The 22,015-nt window shown below is 42.3% G+C and overlaps 1 protein-coding gene across 2 annotated transcripts in view; it reads right to left on the bottom strand.

Moving 5' to 3' along the window:
* TEK (TEK receptor tyrosine kinase) overlaps positions 1–22,015 on the bottom strand; it is a 104,606-nt gene that overhangs the window by 29,490 nt on the left and 53,101 nt on the right. For both annotated transcript variants that reach the window (XM_061425107.1, XM_061425108.1), the window contains 7 exons: positions 20,834–20,986; positions 15,447–15,578; positions 14,659–14,799; positions 12,876–13,004; positions 10,465–10,616; positions 7,893–8,037; positions 1,258–1,419 (listed from right to left, as the gene is read on the bottom strand). In XM_061425107.1, the coding sequence (XP_061281091.1) occupies positions 1,258–1,419; positions 7,893–8,037; positions 10,465–10,616; positions 12,876–13,004; positions 14,659–14,799; positions 15,447–15,578; positions 20,834–20,986 (1,014 nt within the window). The remainder of the gene's footprint in view (positions 1–1,257; positions 1,420–7,892; positions 8,038–10,464; positions 10,617–12,875; positions 13,005–14,658; positions 14,800–15,446; positions 15,579–20,833; positions 20,987–22,015) is intronic.

The following is a 22,015-nucleotide window of genomic DNA, read 5'->3' on the forward strand; positions in this document are numbered from 1 at the left end:
CTCAGTTGTGTCTGACTCTCTGCGACCCTTTGGACTGTAGCCTGTGAGGTGCCTCTGCCCATGGGATTTCCCAGGCAAGAACACTGGAGTGGGTTGCCATTTCCATCTCCAGGGGATCTTCCAGACCCAGGGATGGAACTAGTGTCTCGGTGTCTCCTTCATTGCAGTCACGGGTAGAGGGCCCTTTTAGGAATTCATGGGCATAGTGAGACTAGAGTATTGATGGAGGTGTGTATGTTCCCTACAAGTGTGACTGTGGCATGTCTCACGATAAGATGGCACAATTTAAGCAGCTGGATCAATAGATGGTGCTCAGCTTTAAAAAAAAAAAATGCTATTACATCATCATGCAATAAGCAGGACTGTAATTTGTTTCAAAGTAAATTTAACTTAAATAAATTTAACTGTTTTCATGAACGTTTGACATTTTATTACATTTGGGGCTTTTGCTTTCAAAAAGTTGGGGATGGGCCTGTAGCCCCACCTCCCCCTACCCCAGTTCAGTCAGCCACAGCCCAAATTCCTTCCCAAATTTCTGTGAGTTAGGAGAATGCAGACAGGGCAAACTCAAATAAGAAAAAAAAAAAAAAAGAAAACGTGGTTCAGTAGCAACAGCTGACTCATTGGAAAAGACCCTTGATGGTGGGAAAGAGTGAAGGCAGAAGAAGACGAGGGTTGACAGAAGATGAGATGGTTGGATGGCATCCCTGATTCAATGGACATGAACTTGAGCAAACTCTGGGAGATGGTGAGGGACAGGGAAGCCTGGTGTGCTACAGTCCATGGGGTCATGAGGGGTTGGGCACAGCTTGGCGACTGAACAACAACAGTAGCAACAATCACCCCTCAGATGTAAGCAGATTAAGTCCCTGCCTTTCCAGTGGGCCCTGGACTTCCCTGTTACTGTATTCATAGCATAAACACGTGTCCTTTACCATGACCAAGCAAGACAGAGTCAAAATGGGACTGGAGATACAGAGGAACCTGGACAGGAAGCATTGATGAAGATAGTGACTCCTGACACAGGCTGGTTCTGTGCCCCATTTTACACCATGACTTTCAGAAAGGTAGACCCACAACTCAGAGGAGCCATCACCCCGCCACTCTCTCCTGAATACTCCAAAGTAGAATCCTCTGCCACAGCCCCTACCTTGGGGTAGAGGGTTGAGATTGAGAGACAGGATTTCTACATTTGGGGACAAATTTCTTTTCCTGGTGTCCCATCTCTCGCTGGAGCATTTCGCTGCCAAATCTTACCTTGAATATGCCGCCAAGCCTCATAGTGATTAACAGGTTTGTACAGAAGCTTCTTGGATTTGATTGGTCCATCCCCAAAGTAAGGCTCAGAGCTGATGTTGATGACAGCAAAGTTGTGTCCAGTGTCGATCACCTTTGGGGCATTCAAGGGCTTTGGAAGAACTAAATAAAATGTCAAGAATCAGATCAGTCCTTACACTTTGGATTTTTACCGCTGTTCTGAGATAGGGGTAGTGGGTGAGTGCCTTCACATTCCTGACAAAGCCGGCTTTGAGTTCTCTGATCAGATTCAACGCACTTACCCGCTCTGTGATCTCCTGGCTTTGCTCTCACCCCTCCCCCCTGCCACCCACAGAGTACTTTCTTAAAGAATGAGCACTCCTCTGATCAAGAGTTTTCCATGTGTTCCCATTACATTTTGAATAAAATCTGAAATTCATACCATGACCTGCCAGGCCTTGCACAATAGCACCCCTGCCGCCTCTTTAGCTCCCTCATCCTCTCATCCAACACTCTCCAGTCCCAGTGACCTTTCAGTTCATTCACCTAACAATGCACCAGGCTCCTTTCTGTCTCAGATTCTTGGCTGATACTATTCTCCTGCAAGGAATGCACCAGACCCCCCACAATTCTGCAGTTATCGCTTACTCATCATTCAACTCTCAGCTCTGATGTGACTTCCTCACAGTGTCTATCCCTGAACCTTTTTTAGTCTCACATGCCACACACTTCCACAGATCTTCTCCTTCACTGCAATTTTCAGAATTCATTATTCTTTGTGTGATTATTTAATATCAATCATCCTACTAGACCACCAGGCTATGTCTGTCTGTCTGTCTCTCTCTGCTTACAGCAACATAAATTTATTATCTTACAGCTCTGGAGGTCAGAAATCAGAGGTCTTTGGGGGTCAGTAGTTAGTCTCACTGGGCTAAGATCAACGTGTTAACAGGGCTGTGTTCCTTTCTAGAGGCTGTAGGGGATAATTTGTTTTCTTCTTTTCAGCTTCTTAAAAAACACCTGTATTCCTTGACTCATGGTCCCTTTATCCATCTTCAAAGACAACAAACTCATGTCTCTCTGACCTTTCTTCTGTTGTGATACCTCTTTCTGACAGTCTTTAAAGATTCTTTACCATTTGATAATCAGGTGGCTCAAATGGTAAAGAATCTGCCTGCAATGCAGAAGCCCCGGGTTTGATTGCTGGGTCAGGAAGATCCCCTGGAGAAGGGAATGGCTACCCACTCCTGTATTCTTGCCTGGAGAATCCCATGGACAGAGGAGTCTGGCAGGCTACAGTCCATGAGGTCACGAAGAGTCGGTCATGACTAAGGAACTGAACACATCTATATAATCCAGAACAACCTCCCCACCTCAAAGACCAGGTATTCTCAATGGGACTGAAATAGTACCCCCAACAAGGTAAAAATTGGTTCTGGATGAGAGAAAACATTCTTAGATATTTCAATGGTTCTTAGCCCCCATAAGGGGCATGGTAAATAAACAGATATACAGTATGTTTACCATATGAAGCAAGTTCTGGTTTGAAGGGAAAGGATGTCTTGACAGGCTGTCAGTATCCTGTTTACTCAATTATAGAAGTAGCTCAACTTATTCAACTTGCTTTGAGTCTTACTGAACTCCCGTGAGTTAAGAGGTCCATTAGACTCCTGGGGCATGGAGAACATGTATGGGGGAATGGGGTGGCCAAGAAAGGAGACAGACTGTGAATCGGTCTCTTCTACTCATGCACAAGCTCCATGGTGTCACTGGACTTCACTTATGAAATTCAAAGGTAAAATTTCAAGTTGAAGACAGCAGAAACTTAAACCAAGTGTAGGGCCCTGTGTGGACAGGTCATAAGCCCATGAAGCCAGCCCTGCACATCACCCTTGCTGTATGAGGGGAGCATTGCAGTATTTGGAGATGGGGGTCTTTAAAGAGGCAATTCAGTTACAGTGAGGGCTATAGTCATCACTAATCCCGTATGACGGCTGTCCTCATTAGCGTGTTACTCAGTCGTGTCTGACTCTTCATGACCTCATGTACTATAACCAGTTAGGCTTCTCTGTCCATGGAATTCTCCAGGCATGAATACTGGAGTGGGTAGCCATACCCTTCTCCAGGGGCTCTTCCCGACCCAGGCATTGAATCCTGGTCTCCTGAGTTGCTGGCGGATTCTTTACCATCTGAGCTACCAGGGAGGCCCTCATAAGAAGATCAAATTACCACACACACACACACACACACAGGGAAGACCCTGAGTAGATACAGGGAGAATATAGCTATCTACAAGCCAAGAAGCAAAGCCTCAGAAGAAAGTAACTCTGCTAACACCTTGATCTCAGATCAACGTAAGATTACGCTGATCACCTAGCCTCCAGAACACTGAGAAAATTAATTTCTGTTGTTTAAGCCGCTCAGTCTAGAGTACTCTGCTACCACAGCCCTAGAAACCTATTACATATGAATATAACACACTCTACTTATTCTTTCTAATGCTGATGGATATTTGGACTATTAGGAATAAAACTCCTCAGAACATTCTTGAACACTGTTTAACAAATGCAGTCTTTTGAGCATAAACTTAGCTGTAGAATGTCATCACAGGGCAAGTGTATGCTTAGTTTTAGCATATATTGCCAATTTTCCAAAGTGGTTGCTCTAGTTTGTATTCTGGGAGGAAAGTCTAGTATAGTCAACCTTCTATATACAGGTTCTGCATCTGCAGATTCAACCAAGGGCAGATCAATATTCAGAAAGGAAAAAAAAACCTCCAGAAAGTTCTACAAGGCAAAACTTGAAATTTTCCATGTGCCAGCAACTATTTACAAAATATTTATATTATAGTTAACAACAATTTACATAGCATTTACATTGTATATGGTGTTACAATAATCCACCTTATCTGCAGGGGATACTTTCCAAGACCCCAGTGGATGTCTGAAACTGCAGACAGTACCAAATTCTACATACACCATTTTTTTCTCCCATACACACATACCAGAGGTAAAGTTTAACTTATAAGTTAGGCAAAGTAAGGGAATATTCAAACTGCTAGCATCACATTGTTAAATACAATAAAGGTTACTTGAACATGAGCATTTTGATACCATGACAGAGGAAACGATAACGTAGATGTCTAAGTGACTAATGAGTGGTATACATGGGATGAAGGGAAGACCCACATCCCAGGCAGGATGGAGTGGAACAGTGTGAGATTTCATCACGCTACTCAGAATAGTACACAATTTAAAAATTACATATTGTTTATTTCTGGAATTTTCCATTTAGTGTTTTGAGCTTCATTTGACCATGGGTAACTGAAACCGTGGAAAGTGAAACCACAGATGGGGGGGTGGCTATTGTTTAAGTAATCTAGAGATGATTTAAAGTATACAGGAGGATGTGCGTAGGTTGTACACAAATACAACACCATTTTATAAAAGGGACTTGAGCATCCGTGGAGTTTGGTATCCAAAGAGGTCCTAGAACCAATTCCCTACAAACACTGAAGGAAATCTGTATCTCTGTATCTTTTTTAATATTATGATTAAAGACACTGCTCAATTTACCTACTTGCAATTTTCCATTTTGAGGATACCAGTCAATATGACAGTGAAGAGGCATCAGTGACTTAGAACAAGAGATATTTCAATGGACTGATGTTGCGTGCTATGTCTTATTTAAAAAATAAAAATTAGAATCAGTGACTCTTCTGAATCTTAGCAACATGGTTTGTTTTTTTACTTATTATTTACTTTCCATGGACAGCAAATATTCCAAAAATAACATAATTTGTCTTGTCTGCATATCATTTCCTTTCTTCCAAGAACAAATATGACGTAAGAAATTATTTTGATTGTGTTAATGTTTTACTGAATAAAATAGATCCAGGCTTTTCCAGTAATCAAAAAAAAATATTAAAGATTCTGAGGTTGTTTCTGTGGGTTCTCAGGGCAGAGAATCTAACTCTATGAGGCTCTATTTATGTTACTATTGTTACTGACCTTTTCTTAAAACAAGATTATGTTCTGGGTATTTACTTTCATTGACAGAAATTACCTCTAGGATCACCCAAAGATTCCTAATCAAGTAGTGAAGTAGGTTACATACACAACAACTTCAGTTATCTTGCTTCCTTATCTGTAACAGGAGAGACTGAGAAAGCAAAATGATCTAGAAATGATGATGCTGGGTTGGACCAGGTTCCAAACTGAGACTGGCTGTTCACGAGATGGGCTACCTTAGGCAAGTCACCTAAACCTCTGAACCTAGTTCCGGACTGATCAAGACGGGATAACAATACTATTGTGCCTGGTCTTTATAAAAATGAAGTAAGATAGGACTTCCTGGTGGTTCAGTGCCTAAGACTCTGCACTCCTAAAGCAAGGGGCCTGGGATGAATCCTTGGTTAGGGAGCTAGATCCCACACGCCACAACTAAAGATCCTGCCTGCCACAACTAAGACCTGGTGAAGCCAAAAAATAAATACCATGAATATTTTAAAAATAATAAGATGAATGAAGCATTTAGTCCAATGCCTTTCTAGAATACATACCACAGAGTTATTAGGTGCTGTAACTTTCAAATTTAAAATTTGTATTACCTCTCTGTACAACAACCAAGGGAACTTGGAGTTACTTCCACTCTATTCCTTCCCCTCAAGCCTCAAATGTACACAGATCCACTTGGAATAATTCCAAATTTTGAAATACTATTTCATAGTAGGAAGAATAGTCAGAACTCTGAATATATAAGAAAATCATTCATGTTCACCCAGGCTTCATATTAAGTGAGTAGTCTGCAAATTAAGATTCTTTAACTTCTCTGTAGTAAATCAGAAGTCAAGACAATGACAAAGTTAAACTTTCTACAAAAAGAAAATAACTACCAGACTTGTGCCAGATGCAATTCCACTACTTAACAATCTCACAATCACCCTGAGTGGTAGATAAGCTGAGCTTTATTTACAAATAAAGAAAGGTTCAGACAGGTCACCTAGAGCCAGACATCCTAGAAGGTGAAGTCAAGTGGGCTTTAGGAAGCATCACTACAAACAAAGATAGTGGAGGTGATGGAATTCCAGTTGAGCTCTTTCCAGAACAACATCTACTTCTGCTTTATTGACTATGCCAAAGCCTTTGACTATGTGGTTCACAACAAACTGTGGAAAATTCTTCAAGAGATGGGAATACCAGACCACCTGACCTGCCTCTTGAGAAATCTGTATACAGGTCAAGAAGCAACAGTCAGAACTGGACATGGGACAACAGACTGGTTCCAAATAGGGAAAGGAGTACATCAAGGCTGTATATTGTCACCCTACTTATTTAACTTATATGCAGAATACATCTGGAGAAGGCAATGGCAACCCACTCCAGTACTCTTGCCTGGAAAATACCAAGGACAGAGGAGCCTGGTGGGCTGCCGTCTATGAGGTCACACAGAGTCAGACACGACTGAAGTGACTTAGCAGCAGCAGTAGCATCAGAGTACATCATGAGAAATGCCGGACTGGATGAAGCACAAGCTGGAATCAAGATTGCCAGGAGAAATATCAATAACCTCAGATATGCAGATGACACCACACTTATAGCAGAAAGTAAAGAACTGAAGAGCCTCTTGATGAAAGTGAAAAAGGAGAGTGAAAAAGTTGGCTTAAAACTCAACGTTCAGAAAACTAAGATCATGGCATCTGGTCCCATCACTGCATGGCAAATAGATGGGGAAACAGTGGAAACAGTGGCAGACTTTATTTTGGGGGGCTCCAAAATCACTGCAGCTGGTAACTGCAGCCATGAAATTAAAAGATGCTCACTCCTTGGAAGAAAAGTTATGACCAACCTAGACAGCATATTAAAAAGCAGAGACATTACTTTGCTAACAAAGGTCCGAATAGTCAAAGCTATGGTTTTCCCAGTGGTCATGGATGGATGTGAAAATTGGACTATAAAGAAAGCTGAGCGCCAAAGAATTGATGCTTTTGAACTGTGGTGTTGGAGAAGACTCTTGAGAGTCCCTTGGACTGCAAGGAGATCCAAGCAGTCCATCCTAAAGGGAATCAGTCCTGAATATTCATTGGAAGGACTGATCCTGAAGCTGAAACTCTTAACACTTTGGCCACCTGATGGGAAGACTTGACTCATTTGAAAAGACCCTGATGCTGGAAGGATTGAGCATTGGAGGAGAAGAAGGGGACAACAGAAGATGAGATGGTTGGATGGCATCACTGCCTCAATGGACATGAGTTTGAGTAACCTCTGGAAATTGGCAATGGACAGGGAGCCTGGCGTGCTGCAGTCCCCAGGGTCGCATAGAGTTGGACACAACTGAGCTACTGAACTGAACTGAACAGAGAGGTCAAATTCATTTGCTCAAAGCCACACCCAAGTTTACTAGCTGTCAGCCATAAAAATCAAACCCAGGGCTCTGTAATTCCAAAGGTCATAAACTTAATCCCTCCTTTCCATTTCAATGCACATAATTTTTTTGCTTAAGGCTTAGTATCCTGGAGAACATCCAAAAGGCATTTTAGTGGTCAGAGGGCATTTCTATCTAAAGGCGGCACCCAGCAATACATAAATGCAGAACCATCAAGCATACAATCTCTTCCCCTGGAAAATAGAGCTTACCTTTAACAGAAATGTTGAAAGGCTTTTCCACCATCCCAGACACTGTGTTCACACTGCAGACCCAGACTCCTGAGTCAGGGGGTAGGATCCGGTTGATGGTGAAGGTAGCCACGGAGAGATGACCCGTGTGGTTAAAGTCTTTTGGCTGGAAAGGTCAAATACAAAAAATAAAACAGAAGCTTCTACAGAGGTATAAACACAAAGGTTCATAACACTGACCCCATCTCATTGTTAAATAAGAAGTTTTCTAGGAGAGATTAAGAAGATCAGTCCAAAGCTTGTATAAGCGTTGGCTTATTTCCAAAGCTATTGTAGTAACCCTGCAAGTTTATGTTGGATTGATGCCCTCGCAGATCCTGCTGTTGTAGTTGTGTGTTTGGGAGTATGGGATAAACACTTCCAAGCAAAAAGTCTAATTCCTTCTAAACTGCTTCTGGTAACATTTGTTCTTTTATGGTCCAATGCAGTGATGGCTGGGTGAAATGACAAAATGGCTTCTGATGTGTTTGAGAGGCTGGCTGAGTATGGTATTCTGGAAAAAGTCAAGGCTCTGAAAACACATGGGCCCGAGCTCACATCCCAGCTCTGCCAATTCTGGCCAATTGCTTGGGCTTCCCTGGTGGCTCAGACACTATAAAGAATCTGCCTGCAGTGCAGGTTCGATTCCAGGCTTAGGACAATCCCCTGGAGACGGGAATGGTAACCCACTCCAGCATTCTTGCCTGGAGGATTTCATGCACAGAGGAGCCTGGTGGGCTACCACCATGGGGTCACAAAGAGCTGGACACGACTGAGTGATTCTCACTTTCTTTATTTATTTAGCTTCACCCAACCAGTTTCCACTTCTGCAAAATAACTAACTAATGTTAAGTGAGACGTGTGTAGTGTGGTCAGCTCTCACCAGAAGGTAGCTGTGACTAGGAAAGGCCAGCAAGATTTTGGAAGCTGTCAGTCGGCTCCTACTATACCTGCTGCTGCTGCTAAGTCACTTCAGTCATGTCCGACCCTGTGCGACCTATAGACGGCAGCCCACCAGGCTCCCCCATCCCTGGAATTCTCCAGGCAAGAACACTGGAGTGGGTTACCATTCCTTCTCCAATGCATGAAAGGGAAAAGTGAAAGTGAAGTCGCTCAGTCGTGTCCGACTCTTAGTGACCCCATGGACTGCAGCCCACCAGGCTCCTCCACCCATGGGATTTTCCAGGCAGGAGTACTGGAGTGGGGTGCCATTGCCTACTACACCTAGTGGATTGTTAAAGTGGAATCAGGAACATCTGATGTGTGAATATTCTGCATATTCTGCCCCTAAGACATCACTTGGATCTACCTTCTGGTCAAGTTGATTTTTGGTCATCTTTGAGAGAAAAATAAAATAACTAGTTCCAAGTCTTTAGATAACAAAATAAATCAATTTCCTGCAGACCACTTGTGACACAGAGACATTTGAGGTGGTACCTGTCTCTGCTGCATTTGGCACTGTTGGGAGAGGGAAGGGAAACATGTGGGAAAGTAGCTTAGTCCTTATTTCTTTCAAGCAAAGCAAAACGATGTGGTAGCACCCTAACCAGTGGTAAGTGCCAGATATGAATACCCAGTCTTGTCTGAGATGCGATACACACACACACATACATATACATGATAGAATACTACTCAGCCATAAAACAGAATAAAAATGATGCCATTTGCCGCAACATGGATGGACTTATTATCATACTAAGTGAAGCAAATCAGACAGAAAAAGACAGATATCATATGAAATCAGTTACACATGGAATCTAAAATATGACTCAAATGGTCTTATTTACAAAACAGAAACAGACTCACAGACACAGAGAACAGACTTACAGTACAGAGAACAGACTCACAGTATAGAGAACAGACTCACAGTATAGAGAACAGACTCACAGTACAGAGAACAGACTTACAGTACAGGGAACAGACTTACAGTACAGAGAACAGACGTACAGTACAGAGAACAGACTCACAGTATAGAGAACAGACTCACAGTATAGAGAACAGACTCACAGTACAGAGAACAGACGTACAGTACAGAGAACAGACTCACAGTATAGAGAACAGACGTATAGTATAGAGAACAGACTCACAGTACAGAGAACAGACATACAGTACAGAGAACAGACGTACAGTACAGAGAACAGACTCACAGTATAGAGAACAGACGTATAGTATAGAGAACAGACATATAGTATAGAGAACAGACGTATAGTATAGAGAACAAATGTATAGTATAGAGAACAGACTTATAGTATAGAAAACAGGCACGGTTACCACTGCGGAAAGGGAGAGGGCTAGTGGGGCATAAATTAGGAGTTCGGGATTGGCAGATACAAACCACTACATTAAAAAAAGGATTTAGTCTATAAGAGAGGGACCTGTATTCAATATCGTGTAGTAACTTTTACTGGAAAATAATCTTGAAAAATAGAACTGAATTACTTTGCTATATACCTGAAAATAACACAACACTATAAATCAACTATGTTTCAACTTTTAAAAAAGCTATAATTTGTTCTACCAAAAAAAAAAAAGAGAGAGAGAGAATAAGTCTTACACGTAGCACTGTCCCATCTGGCTTCACCAGGGTCATTTCTTCATTAGCAGGTCGGGGCCAGCCAGATGCTTTGCAGATGGGGTTGAATTTACCACTGTTCACTTCTATATGATCTGGCAAATCCTCTATCTTTGGAGTCATCCTTGGCACACCTGAATGAAGGAAACAACACTGTGAAACCTAATCTTTAACACAGCATAAGCAGAAAATATGAAAGTAGTTACCATCTAGCAAGTCATGTACTGGGCAAGAAATTGGCAAGTATTTTATTGTTTTATCATTACATAATAAATTTTGGGGGGTAGTTGCTCTCCATTCCCATTAAAATGGTTACCAGAACCAGAATTCACACTCTTTGCCATAATGATGTACTTTCTCAGGGTCCTAGGGGATACGGTCTCAATGCTGAAATGGTCATCATCACCACATCTCTGCAGATCTGACTGTCCAGTCCCTCTCTTGCTTTTTAAGGGAATTTATTTTTACAAAAACAAAAACCAAAGCCAGTTCTTCTTCCACTCTGCAAGCCCCTGATTCTCTGATCAACAATGTGATCATTAGTTTTGACATCTGAGAGATGTCTCATTGATTGGGAAGACTGCAACTGGCTGATGATTAATTATATTCACATTTACATCCAAGAAGTGAAGTGGAATAAAATTCCCCTAATCAATTTCTCATCAGTAGCCAAATAAAAAATGCTGCTGCCAACATGGAAAGGAAAATAAATGCCTCTGATATCAATAAAGGCATCAGGATTCCTTACTAATATCTGCAGAGTAGAGAATGAATAATCCTGAAATTTAACAATTTTATCCTGAACTATGGGGTCTTAGAGAGTTTTGGACCACATGTAGGACACAACTGAAAACGGTCCAACACTCGGTAAATAATGTAGGAGATGGACATGCACTTAAAACATTGGAAAAGTGGCTGAGTCCTTTCCAGAAAAAAAGAACAGCAGTCATTTACAAGCTGCTCCATAGCAGTGTTGAGAGGAGGTGGGGGTCAGGGTAAATGCATCAATATTGATATTATATATTATTATCCTATCTCTCAAGCCTAGATTGAAACAAGTGAAGTGTACAGAGCAGGAGAAGAAAAGGTCTAATAGCCACAAAGGTATTCTTTGATACATCTGCAGAGCTGGGGAGACTATAATGAGAAAATTTGCCAAACTGTTTAGCACACTTAGGTACTGGTGTTGGAATTGTTGGAAGTGCTCTAACACTTTCAATCCATGCCTTTTCTTCTCTGTCCCCTTGCAGTTTTCTGCGATTGGATGGAGGTTAGAGGAACAGGTAGAGGGTGTGGGGAAAGGGGTCTGCCCCTTGAAAGCCCAGAATCTGGGTCTAAGTTTGAGAGTCTCACTTTTTTTTTGCAACACCGGCCTTAGTACAGAAAGGAAGAAGTGGAACAGAAAAGGCAAATCATTAAGCTTGTTTGATGCCCACTTTCAGTCCATCCTCTGACAGCCCCATAGCCTTTCCTCCCCTCTCTACACCCTCCCAGATTCCTACCCTGTAGCAAAGTCCAAATCCTGGGGTAGAAGGGAAAGTATAAAGCTGACCAGCTAAGGCCTTTGAGAAAACAGTTGGTATTTCTCTCCATACTTGTTCTGATATTTAAAACTCACAGAGAAAAGACTACAAATGTCTTACTACTCTGAGTGCAGATTTCACTGGACATATGTTATTTATATTTGTTTGACTGAAAATGTAATATATGTTTATTATTTTTAAATTTTAAAAATATGCTTCTTTTGATTTTAAAAAGTATATTCTAGGACAGGGGTTAGCAGACTTTCCTTAAAGGACTAGATAATACATATTTTCAACTTGGCAGGCCATATGTTCTGGGTGGTAACTACTCAACCCCGTTGTAAGAGCAGCCTCACATGATCTATGGTAAACAAAGGGGCATGGCTATGTTCAGACAAGATTTTTTAATGAGAACAGATGGTAGGGCAATAAAAAGGAATGAGAAGCATACTGATATGTGCTACAATATAGATAAACCTCAAAAACAGTATGGTAAATGAAGAAAGCCAGCCAAAAAAAATCTAATTTTGTAATTCTTCAAAGTAATTCTTTCACTGCTGTGCATATCCAGGGAAAAGTCTGGTCCTAGAAAAGACCGTCAAAGAGGCAGACAGAGCTCTCGGTGGCTGGTTATCACTTACTGTGCTACAAAGAGCACGAGGTTCATTCTCTATGGGAAAGGCCAATGTGAGAGTCCATAAAGAAGGTTCAGAAAGTGGTCCTTTAGAACAGAGGATCTATTCTTCCCTACTTCTGCTTGGAAACAGAAGGAGTTTAAGACTCTTGGGCTCGTGGGGCAAGAATGATGCCAGCAAAGCTGGGTTCAGATGTGCTGAACTCGGCCCTGATTACAGTGTTACCTTGCTTTACCTTCTTTCTCACACTGGAGCCCTTGGCGTCCTGGAGAGCAGAGGCATCCTTGGAACCGATCACACTTCTCCCCATTGGTGCAACTGCACCTGAGCTTACAGTCTGGTCCATAATAACCAGGCTGGCATGCTGTCAACAAAGGCATCAACAACTAGTGTTAATATGGGGGAAGGATGAAGATTCAGGCTGTAAGTGGCTAGTTTTATTTTTCTCTCCAAGCTATCAACCTTACCGGTTATAAAAGGTAGTAAGTGATATATCTGTATTACCAAGAAATTAAAGGTTAGAGAAATTCTGATTCCAGGCAAGTTGAATAAGCACTTACCAGGCCACCTGAAAGCATTGATGAGTGATGAGGTGGGAGGGAGGATGGGAAGGACCAGGAAGGCTCTGAGGGGAATTAAAACTTGGAAGATGGGAATGGTGTGCTCCCCAGCTTTTAGTCCCATGGTCAGCACAGCTGACACTATGTGGGGATGTTAGAACTCCAGAGAAAACCTGAAGTCTTACTGGTAGAGAAGTCTTAGAGGACAGAGTCAGGGCAACTGCAGCCACTTAAAATTGGGAGGGAAAATTTAGAAAGGAAGAACCAGAGGGAGGAAGTCCCAAATTTTTGGCTGCTCCCAGAACCACACATCTTTAAGTGCAAGCTCAACACAGCCCAGCTAAAGGTAAAAGGAATGAACTGAGTCTGAGCTGATGCCTGGGAGTCAGAGTTTGCAGTTTGAGTCACCCCAAGTTGATTGCCTTACAGGACATAACAAACAAAATAAACACTCCTGAGAGGAATATACTGCACTGCAGAGTCTCCTCACTGTAAATTTCACAATGTTTAGGATACAATCAACACAAGGAGAAATGGAATAGTGCCACGTAGTCCATCTTCCAGCAGTGCCAGATGTGGAAAAAACTGACTTTGGGGAGCAAATACTGAAACGTCTTTGAGCTCTGGCTAACTCACCACATTAGCATTTGTTAGGGAGGGTCTAGCATATTTGCCTACAGATTCACGTTAAGTCGGGCTCCCTATTTGGCTCAGTGGTAAAGAATCTGCCTGCAGTGCAGGAGATGCAGGAGACGTGGGTTCTATCCCTGGATCAGGAAGATCCCCTGGAGGAGGAAATGGCAACCCAGTCCAGTATTCTTGCCTGGAGAATCCCATGGACAGAGGAGCCTTGTGGGTTACAGTCCACAGGGTCTCAAAGAGTTGGACGTGACTGAGCACACATGCGTTCACGTTAAGTTACCGTGTGATAGTCAATATGAAAAGCCTACTGGAAAGTAGATGAGAAACGTACACCTCTGAGCTTCGAGTAGGTGAAGCTACTAGTATCCACAGAAGATAAGATCTTAACTTCCTCAATTTTCAAATCCCAAATCTTGTCTGTATCTGACATAAAAGTACTGATATTTATGATGTAGTGAAAAAAGTAAATCTATGCCTTTCCAGCCCAAAATGTGGTCTGAAACCCAACAGCATCATCTGGGAGCTTGTTAGAAATGCAGACCCTCAGTCTCCAGTCCAGACCTATAGAACAGAATCTGTGTTCTAAAAAGATCCCCAGGTGATGTGTATCAGCAGCACTTTCTAAGTGGTCCAGAGTCTTAATACAAAAGCATATTTAACTTCGGATGAAAGTATCTTTGATTCAAAACCCTATAGCTCAGCATAGACAGCTGACTGAGTAGTCCAGGTATGTCCTACACACCGATGTCTGGGAAGCTGGGAATCCTCGGTATACCTGCTAGAACCTTGTTTCTTCAGGGTGTGACTGGCCCATACCTTCATTGCACTGCAGACCCTTCCAGCCTGTGGCACAGGAACACCCATAGGGGTCTGGGAGACAGAACACGAAGGACTTGCATCCCTCTGGTTCACTACACCTTTCTTTACAAGTTCTGCCAAATGTGTGCGGTTCACATGCTATGGGAGAGAAAAAGATGATTCAGAGGCAAATACCCAACCCTTTGAAAGGCATGATTCTTCTTTTCAAGGGTCTCTCCTAGACCACTGAACATGGAAAATATTCCAGTCTGAGCCATGGAATGGTCAGGGTAAAGAACCCTCATGGTCCACCTTACAGATAATGAAACTGCCTTTTGGACAGGACATAGGAGCCACTACTCCCAGTCATGCAGGTCGTGCATTGCACAAACTGATGAAACGGTGTTCACATCAATGACGTCACAGATTTGTACACCTGTCACAACTTTCCCCTGGTGGCTCAGCTGGTAAAGAATCCACCTGTGATGCAGGAAACCTGGGTTCAATCCCTGGGTTGAGAAGATTCCCCTGGAGAAGGGAACAGCTACCCACTCTAGTATTCTGGCCTGGAAAATCCCATGGACTGTACAGTCCATGGGGTCGCGAAGAGTCAGACACGACTGAGTGACTTTCACAACTTTCCAGTGGTTGACAATAAAGAGCCTTTTCTGAATTTACACAAAGGTACCATATGGTGTCACAGAGGCCATTTAGCTTCCATCCCAACTGTGTCCAGATCTAAAATTTGGATCCAGCAATGATGGATTTTAAATCCACAAGGTACTCATCAAGCACTCTTGACTTACCCTTCTCACATGTTCTCCCCATAAACCCAGGAGGGCAAATGCATTCCCCAGTATCTTCATGGCAGATCCCATTGTTCATACAAGCAGTGCAGATGCGGTTACATTCAGGTCCCCACTTCTGAGCTTCACATCCTTTGGTTAAGGAAAACAAAACTCTGGTGAGTGGAGCACGTTCATTCCTCAAAGCTCTACTGAGCACCTGCGACATGTTAGTCACATGAGTGGACGCTGGTGAATGAAGATAAATAAAACACAACCTCTGTTCTCAAAAAGCTAAGAGTCCAATGCGGGAAACAGACATGTAACGGAACATGATAAAGACAAAGACAGAGGTACCCAATTATTTTTTTAACTTTTCATTTTATATTGGAGTATAGCTGATCAACAATGTTGTGATAATTCCAGGTGGTCAACAAAAGGACCCAGCCATACACATACATGTACCCGTTCTCTCTCAAACTCCCCTCCCATACAGGCTGCCGCATAACATTGAGCAGTGCTCCTTGTGCTATATATACAGTAGATCCTTGTCGGTTATTCATCTTAAATATAGCAGTGTGAGAACTACCTAATCTGCATTAGGGCTGGAATAGGGCATAAAGGAAGGCTTCCCAGAAGAGGTAGTATGTGAGTTGACTCTGTACGACCTCCTAAGTGACAAAGAAGATAATGCTGGAGAGTGTGTTCTAAGCAAAGGCTAGACTGGGAGGAAAACATGGTATGCTTGAGGAGCTGCAGGTACAGTTAGAGACAAGAGCAGTGGTTTTCAAGTGTGACCCCTGATGAGTAGCATCTCCAATTATCTGGGAATCTGTTAGAAATGCAAACCCCAGACTCCTATCCATGACTTACTGGATGAGAAACTCTGGAGGTAGCTTAGTACCCTATGCTTCACAGGTGTTTTAGATAATTCTGAGGCATGCCAAAGTTTGGGAACATCTAGTTTAAAGAATCCCATGGACGGAGGAGCCTGGTGGGCTGCCGTCTATGGGGTGGCACAGAGTCAGACATGACTGAAGTGACTTAGCAGCAGCAGAAGTTTAAAGAATGTGGAGAAAAACCTAAATGGGCAAAGAATCTGAAAAAGAATAGATATATGTATATGTATAACTTTACTGTACATATGAAACTAACACAACATTGTAAATCAGCCATACTTCAATATTAAATAAAAATTTTTAAAAGATGAAGAATGTGGAGAAGGGAGCCAAGCTAAAAGGGGAAGCAGGAGCTAGTAGCACTTATATATTTTTCAGGTAGAAAGCACAGAAGAAATGAAGCAAGATCCAAGGCTGAAAGCACAAGAATGGTAAGAGGCTTCCCAGATTCGTATTTCCTGGCTCCTCCACTTCAGTGCCTGGCGATCTGAGATTGTTAATTAGACCCAAGGATACCTTCTAACATAAGGAAAAGTCAGGGGGAGTGGGGTGGGGTGACCTTTTGTGGTCAGGAATTTAGTTTAATTTTTCTTCTGAAAGGAACTAATGTCTTTGTCCCTGAATATGAGTCTCACAGTGGTAAACGTGGACCTGTGCCAACGGCTTATAATATTTTTGGCAAGAACTCCTGGTTATCAGTATTTTCTCTAGAATAATCAGTAAGACTGTCAACACAGACCCAGTCTGACAGGCAACCACCTAACAGATAAAGCTACAAAATGTCTCAAAGCTAGTGTTTACATGCCTTCATGTATAAAGGGGAAAATCCTACACAATCAGTGATTTCTTAAAAGCCAGACCCCGGATTATCTTCAGACGCTGAAAACTAATGCTGACAGAACCCTGGGATAAAAGTGGGTCTCCTGTTACAGTAACCTATGTACCAATCTGTAGACCTGTCACAGTTTCACTCTTAATCCTGGGAAAGAGAAAAGGATTAAGCTTGAGGAGATAAATGGGGTGATCTCCCAGGGATGAAGGCAGGAAAAGAGTTCCTTGATAAGCAACAAGTACGCAATTCGTTGTCTTTTAGTCACTCAGTCGTGTCCGACTCTTGCGACCCCATGGACTGTAGCCTGTCAGGCTCCTCTGTTCATGGGATTTCCCAGGCAAGCATACTGGAGTGGGTTGCCATTTCCTTCTCCAAGTATGCAGTTAGGCCTCTGTGATTTTCTTCAAAATATAAAAAGGTTTTGTGTTTTAGGAGACTATAGATCCATGGCATCCAAAGATAAATCTTACAATCTTAATGTTTTCAAAAAATCTTAAAAAAACAAAACAAAACAAAACTATATTGGAGTACAGTTGCTTTACAGGGTTGTGTTAGTCTCCACTGTACAGCAAAGTGAATCTGCTACACTGCCATGGAGAGAATTTATGCTGAAAAGAAACCCTGTAAGTATAACCAGTTTGATTTTTAATACTCAGTCTTTATGACAGAATACCACACTTATGGCAGAAGGTGAAGAACTAAAGAGCCTCTTGATGAAAGTGAAAGAGGAGAGTGAAAAAGTTGGTTTTAAGCTCAACATTCAGAAAACAAAGATCCAGTCCCATCAATTCATGGCAAATAGAGAAACGGTGGAAACAGTGACAGACTTTATTTTTGGGGGCTCCAAAATCACTGTAGATGGTGACTGCAGCCATGAAATTAAAAGACGCTTAGTCCTTGGAAGGAAAGTTATGACCAACCTAGACAGCATATTAAAAAGCAGAGACATTACTTTGCTAACAAAGGTCCATCTAGCCAAGGCTATGGTTTTTCCAGTGGTCATGTATGGATGTGAGAGTTGGACTATAAAGAAAGCTAAATGTCAAAGAATTGATGCTTTTGAACTGTGGTGTTGGAGAAGACTCTTGAGAGCTCCTTGGACTGCAAGGAGATCCAACCAGTCCACCTTAAAGGAAATCAGTCCTGAATGTTCATTGGAAGGACTGATGGTGAAGCCGAAACTCCAATACTTTGGCCCCCTGATGTGAAGAGCTGACTCATTTGAAAAGACCCTGATGCTGGGAAAGATTGAAGTCAAGAGAAGAATGGGACGACAGAGGATGAGATGGTTGAATGGCATCACCGACTCAATGAACATGAGTTTGAATAAACTCCAGGAGTTGGTAATGGACAGGGAGGCCTGGCGTGCGGCAGTCCATGGGGTCGCAAAGAGTTGGACATGACTGAGCAACTGAACTGAACTGATTCCTAGGGTTCAAATTTACCTGAAAAGATATTCTAGTTATGAGAAATGGACAAGTGCCTTCAACTGTACCTCATTTCTTAGTAAACATAAAAGAGGTCAAGCAGGGAAAGTGTTAGTCATTCAGTCGTGTCAGACTCTGAGGTTCCAGGGACTGTAGTCCGCCAGGTTCCTCTGTCCATGGAATTCTCCAGGCAAGAATTCTGGAGTGAGTTGCCATTTCCTTCTCCAGGGGATCTTCTCAACCCAGGGATTGAACCCAGGTCTCCTACATTGCAGGCAGATTCTTTATTGTCTGAGCCACCAGGGAAGCTCCAAGTAGGGAAAAGTACTTTTAAAAGTACTTTTAAATGGGATGGTTGTGACCCAGCTCAAACTTTGTTAGAATGATTTTAGGTATTAGCAGTGCTTTTCCAACAGTTTTACTGAAATGAGAGCAAAAGAAAATAAATGTGCTTCTGACAATCTAAAAAGGAGACAAGTTGGAGATCAAAATGTGTTCGAAGTCTTTTATCTTAAAAGTTCAGGAGAATTTTAAATTCTAAACTATGCTAAATCTTATTTGCTCTGATGTTAAAGAAAAAAAAGCTTTAAACCTTTTACCATGTATCAATATCTGATGTTTCTGATATTGTTATGAAATTTGCCAATTTATCCCTGATTCTGAGCATGGAACATGGTGCTATATCACATTGGAGAGACCATCTTTTTATTAAAAAAATTTTTTTTAAGTTATAAAAGTATGATAACACATTTACATGAGACTTGGAAAATATAGAACAAAGTTATATATAGTTCCACTATATATTACAATCATTTAAGTAGATAAATTAAGATTTTTAGTTGGAGTTTCAATATCAAGCTGGAGAGCCCATCTTAATGAAGTGAATGCAAATTGTGTCCTTGCCATTCAGATTCTCAAAGAAAGGAGATGAATGAAAGGGGATTTTATTTGCCCAAACTAGATGACCCACACTTTTCATAGGTCTATTGTCATACTGCAATACCTGTTTATCTATTTATGTATGTACCTGCTCTGCTTGAGAATTACCTGAGGGACAGTCAGTCATCTTATTATCTTTGTATTCTCAACACCAACATAATGCTTGGCAGAGACTTATAATCCACACAGATTTGTTGAATGAATGAATGCATGAATATAATGCAAAGCAAAACAAGTACTTTCATGAATTAGGGTGCTGATCATTAGAGGAATGACAGGGCATCCCTGTCAGAATACTTAGACCCGAAGGCCTGAACATTTCATATCATGAACACCTAACACAACTGGGGAAAACTCAGGGCAAGTTTTTTGCTTTCTATAGATCAATTTTTGGTAAAAATGACTGGTGATAGTTACTTTCTACCTTGATAGCTATAATAGGGGGAAAACATTTTCACTAGTTCTAATACTCTCATTTTTCAAACCTGAAAACAGAAAACACATTTTGGAGTTAAATGATCTCAAAAGTGTGTGATTTACGGGGGACTTAGTGTTTTAACTCGGAGAAAGCAATAGCACCCCACTCCAGTACTCTTGCTTGGAAAATCCCATGGATAGAGGAGCCTGGTGGGCTGCAGGCCATGGGGTCACGAAGAGTCGGACACGACGGAGCAACTTCACTTTCACTTTTCAGTTTCATGCATTGGAGAAGGAAATGGCAACCCACTCCAGTGTTCTTGCCTGGAGAATCCCAGGGACGGGGAGCCTGGTGGGCTGCCGTCTGTGGGGTCGCACAGAGTCAGACACAACTGACACGACTTAGCAGTAGCAGCAGCAGACTAACCCAGAAGGCCTAACTCTTCTCCCAGTAGCAGACACCTTTTGGGGGGACTGTCCAGCTCAGAGGGATTCCCATTTTGTCTGAGGAAACTGCTGCTATTCAAGTGTGAGGCCCTAGTGCCCTCGCTGTAATATGCGGCTCCACCCCCATCTATAACTCCTTGGTCTAGGCAGGTAGACACCTGACAAATATTTAGACCAATCTGACTCTTTATCCTGAGAGTTTAACACTTAGAAGTAAGTGAAACATCACTGAAGCTAAGTTAGGGTAATGGTAGCACCCTCCCACACTGCAGTGCTGAGCTGCAGATCTTCCCTGGAAGATATTTTCTGGAACTTGCTTGTCAGCCTTTAAATCAGTTTTTAAGAGTCTTTAGTATACTTCCAAGTCATCCCAGTTTTTGCTTAAGTATCCAGAGTCAGTTTTGGTTACTCACAACTCAAAATTGTAACAGCTACACCGTCACTTACTCCGGACTATGAGCCTGGTGAAGGCTGAGGTGAAGAGGTTTCCTCCTATGTACCTGGCCGAGTACACGCCAGCATCCTGGGGCTGAGCGTGAGGCACTTGCACTTCCAAAATGTCAGGGACTTCGTGCCGGGGCACCGAGTGGATGAAGGAACCTGTAAGGGAGAAGAGTGAAGAGCCATGGGTCACCCTCACACACTCCTGTTCCCTTGTCTGGCCCCTCCACTTGATCAGCTTTCCCTGACCTGATATAGAAAATGTGCTCAAGCATATCAGATGTGGGAGAAGAATGAAAAGGTTGCTATTGAATGCTCTCCCAAAACTCGAGAAAGGGATGGTGTTGGAGTAGACAGGTTAGTCTCTGAGGTCCACCACTGAACACATGAAGATGAGGGTAGCCTAACGTTCTTATCTTCCGCCGGGAGAGGCAACTAGGCAAACCTGGGGAAATGTCAGGTAACCTTGCCAACCAATCAATTAAGAGACACCTAGAATTACTACTCCCATCTGTAAGCCTCACCTATCCACAGAGCTTAGACTAGTCCCCATCAATATCTCAGCTGCATGAGACAATTGCCACCAGATGCTGCCAAATAGTAGTTGGACACAGACAGATTTGCATTGCACAGTTAGACCCCAGAATCACCACCAACTGGCGTTCCAGGTGCACTCTGCCCTTTCCCTTAGCCTTGCAATCAAACAGTGTCACATATCACATGGCAGAATCGGAGACCCCAAGATTCCATCATGATGGAATTTTGTTGAACATTCATAGTTCATGTTGCATATTCCCATAACATCTTATGGAAAAGATGAACTTTTTGGCTAACCCAATACACTGTAGGTACATTTCACATATGTATGTAAATTTCCATTTTACTTAATTTACTTAAGTAACCAAACGTGTTACCTAAGACAGCTTCTATCATAGAATTTGTTTGAGCTTCTTGGTGGCTCAGACAGTAAAGAATCTGCCTTCAGTGCAGGAGAACAGGGATTGATCCCTGGGTCAGGAAGATCCCCTGGAGAAGGGAATAGCTACTCACTCCAGTATTCTTGCCTACAGAATTCCACGGACAGAGGAGCCTCGTGGGCTATAGTCCATGGGGTTGCAAAGAGTCGGACAGGACTGAGCAACTAACATTTTCACTGAGCAGCTTGACTTCAAACATCTGCCCCCCCAG

Source organism: Bos javanicus, chromosome 8 (assembly GCF_032452875.1).
Source record: "Bos javanicus breed banteng chromosome 8, ARS-OSU_banteng_1.0, whole genome shotgun sequence".
Classification (NCBI taxonomy): domain Eukaryota; kingdom Metazoa; phylum Chordata; class Mammalia; order Artiodactyla; family Bovidae; genus Bos; species Bos javanicus.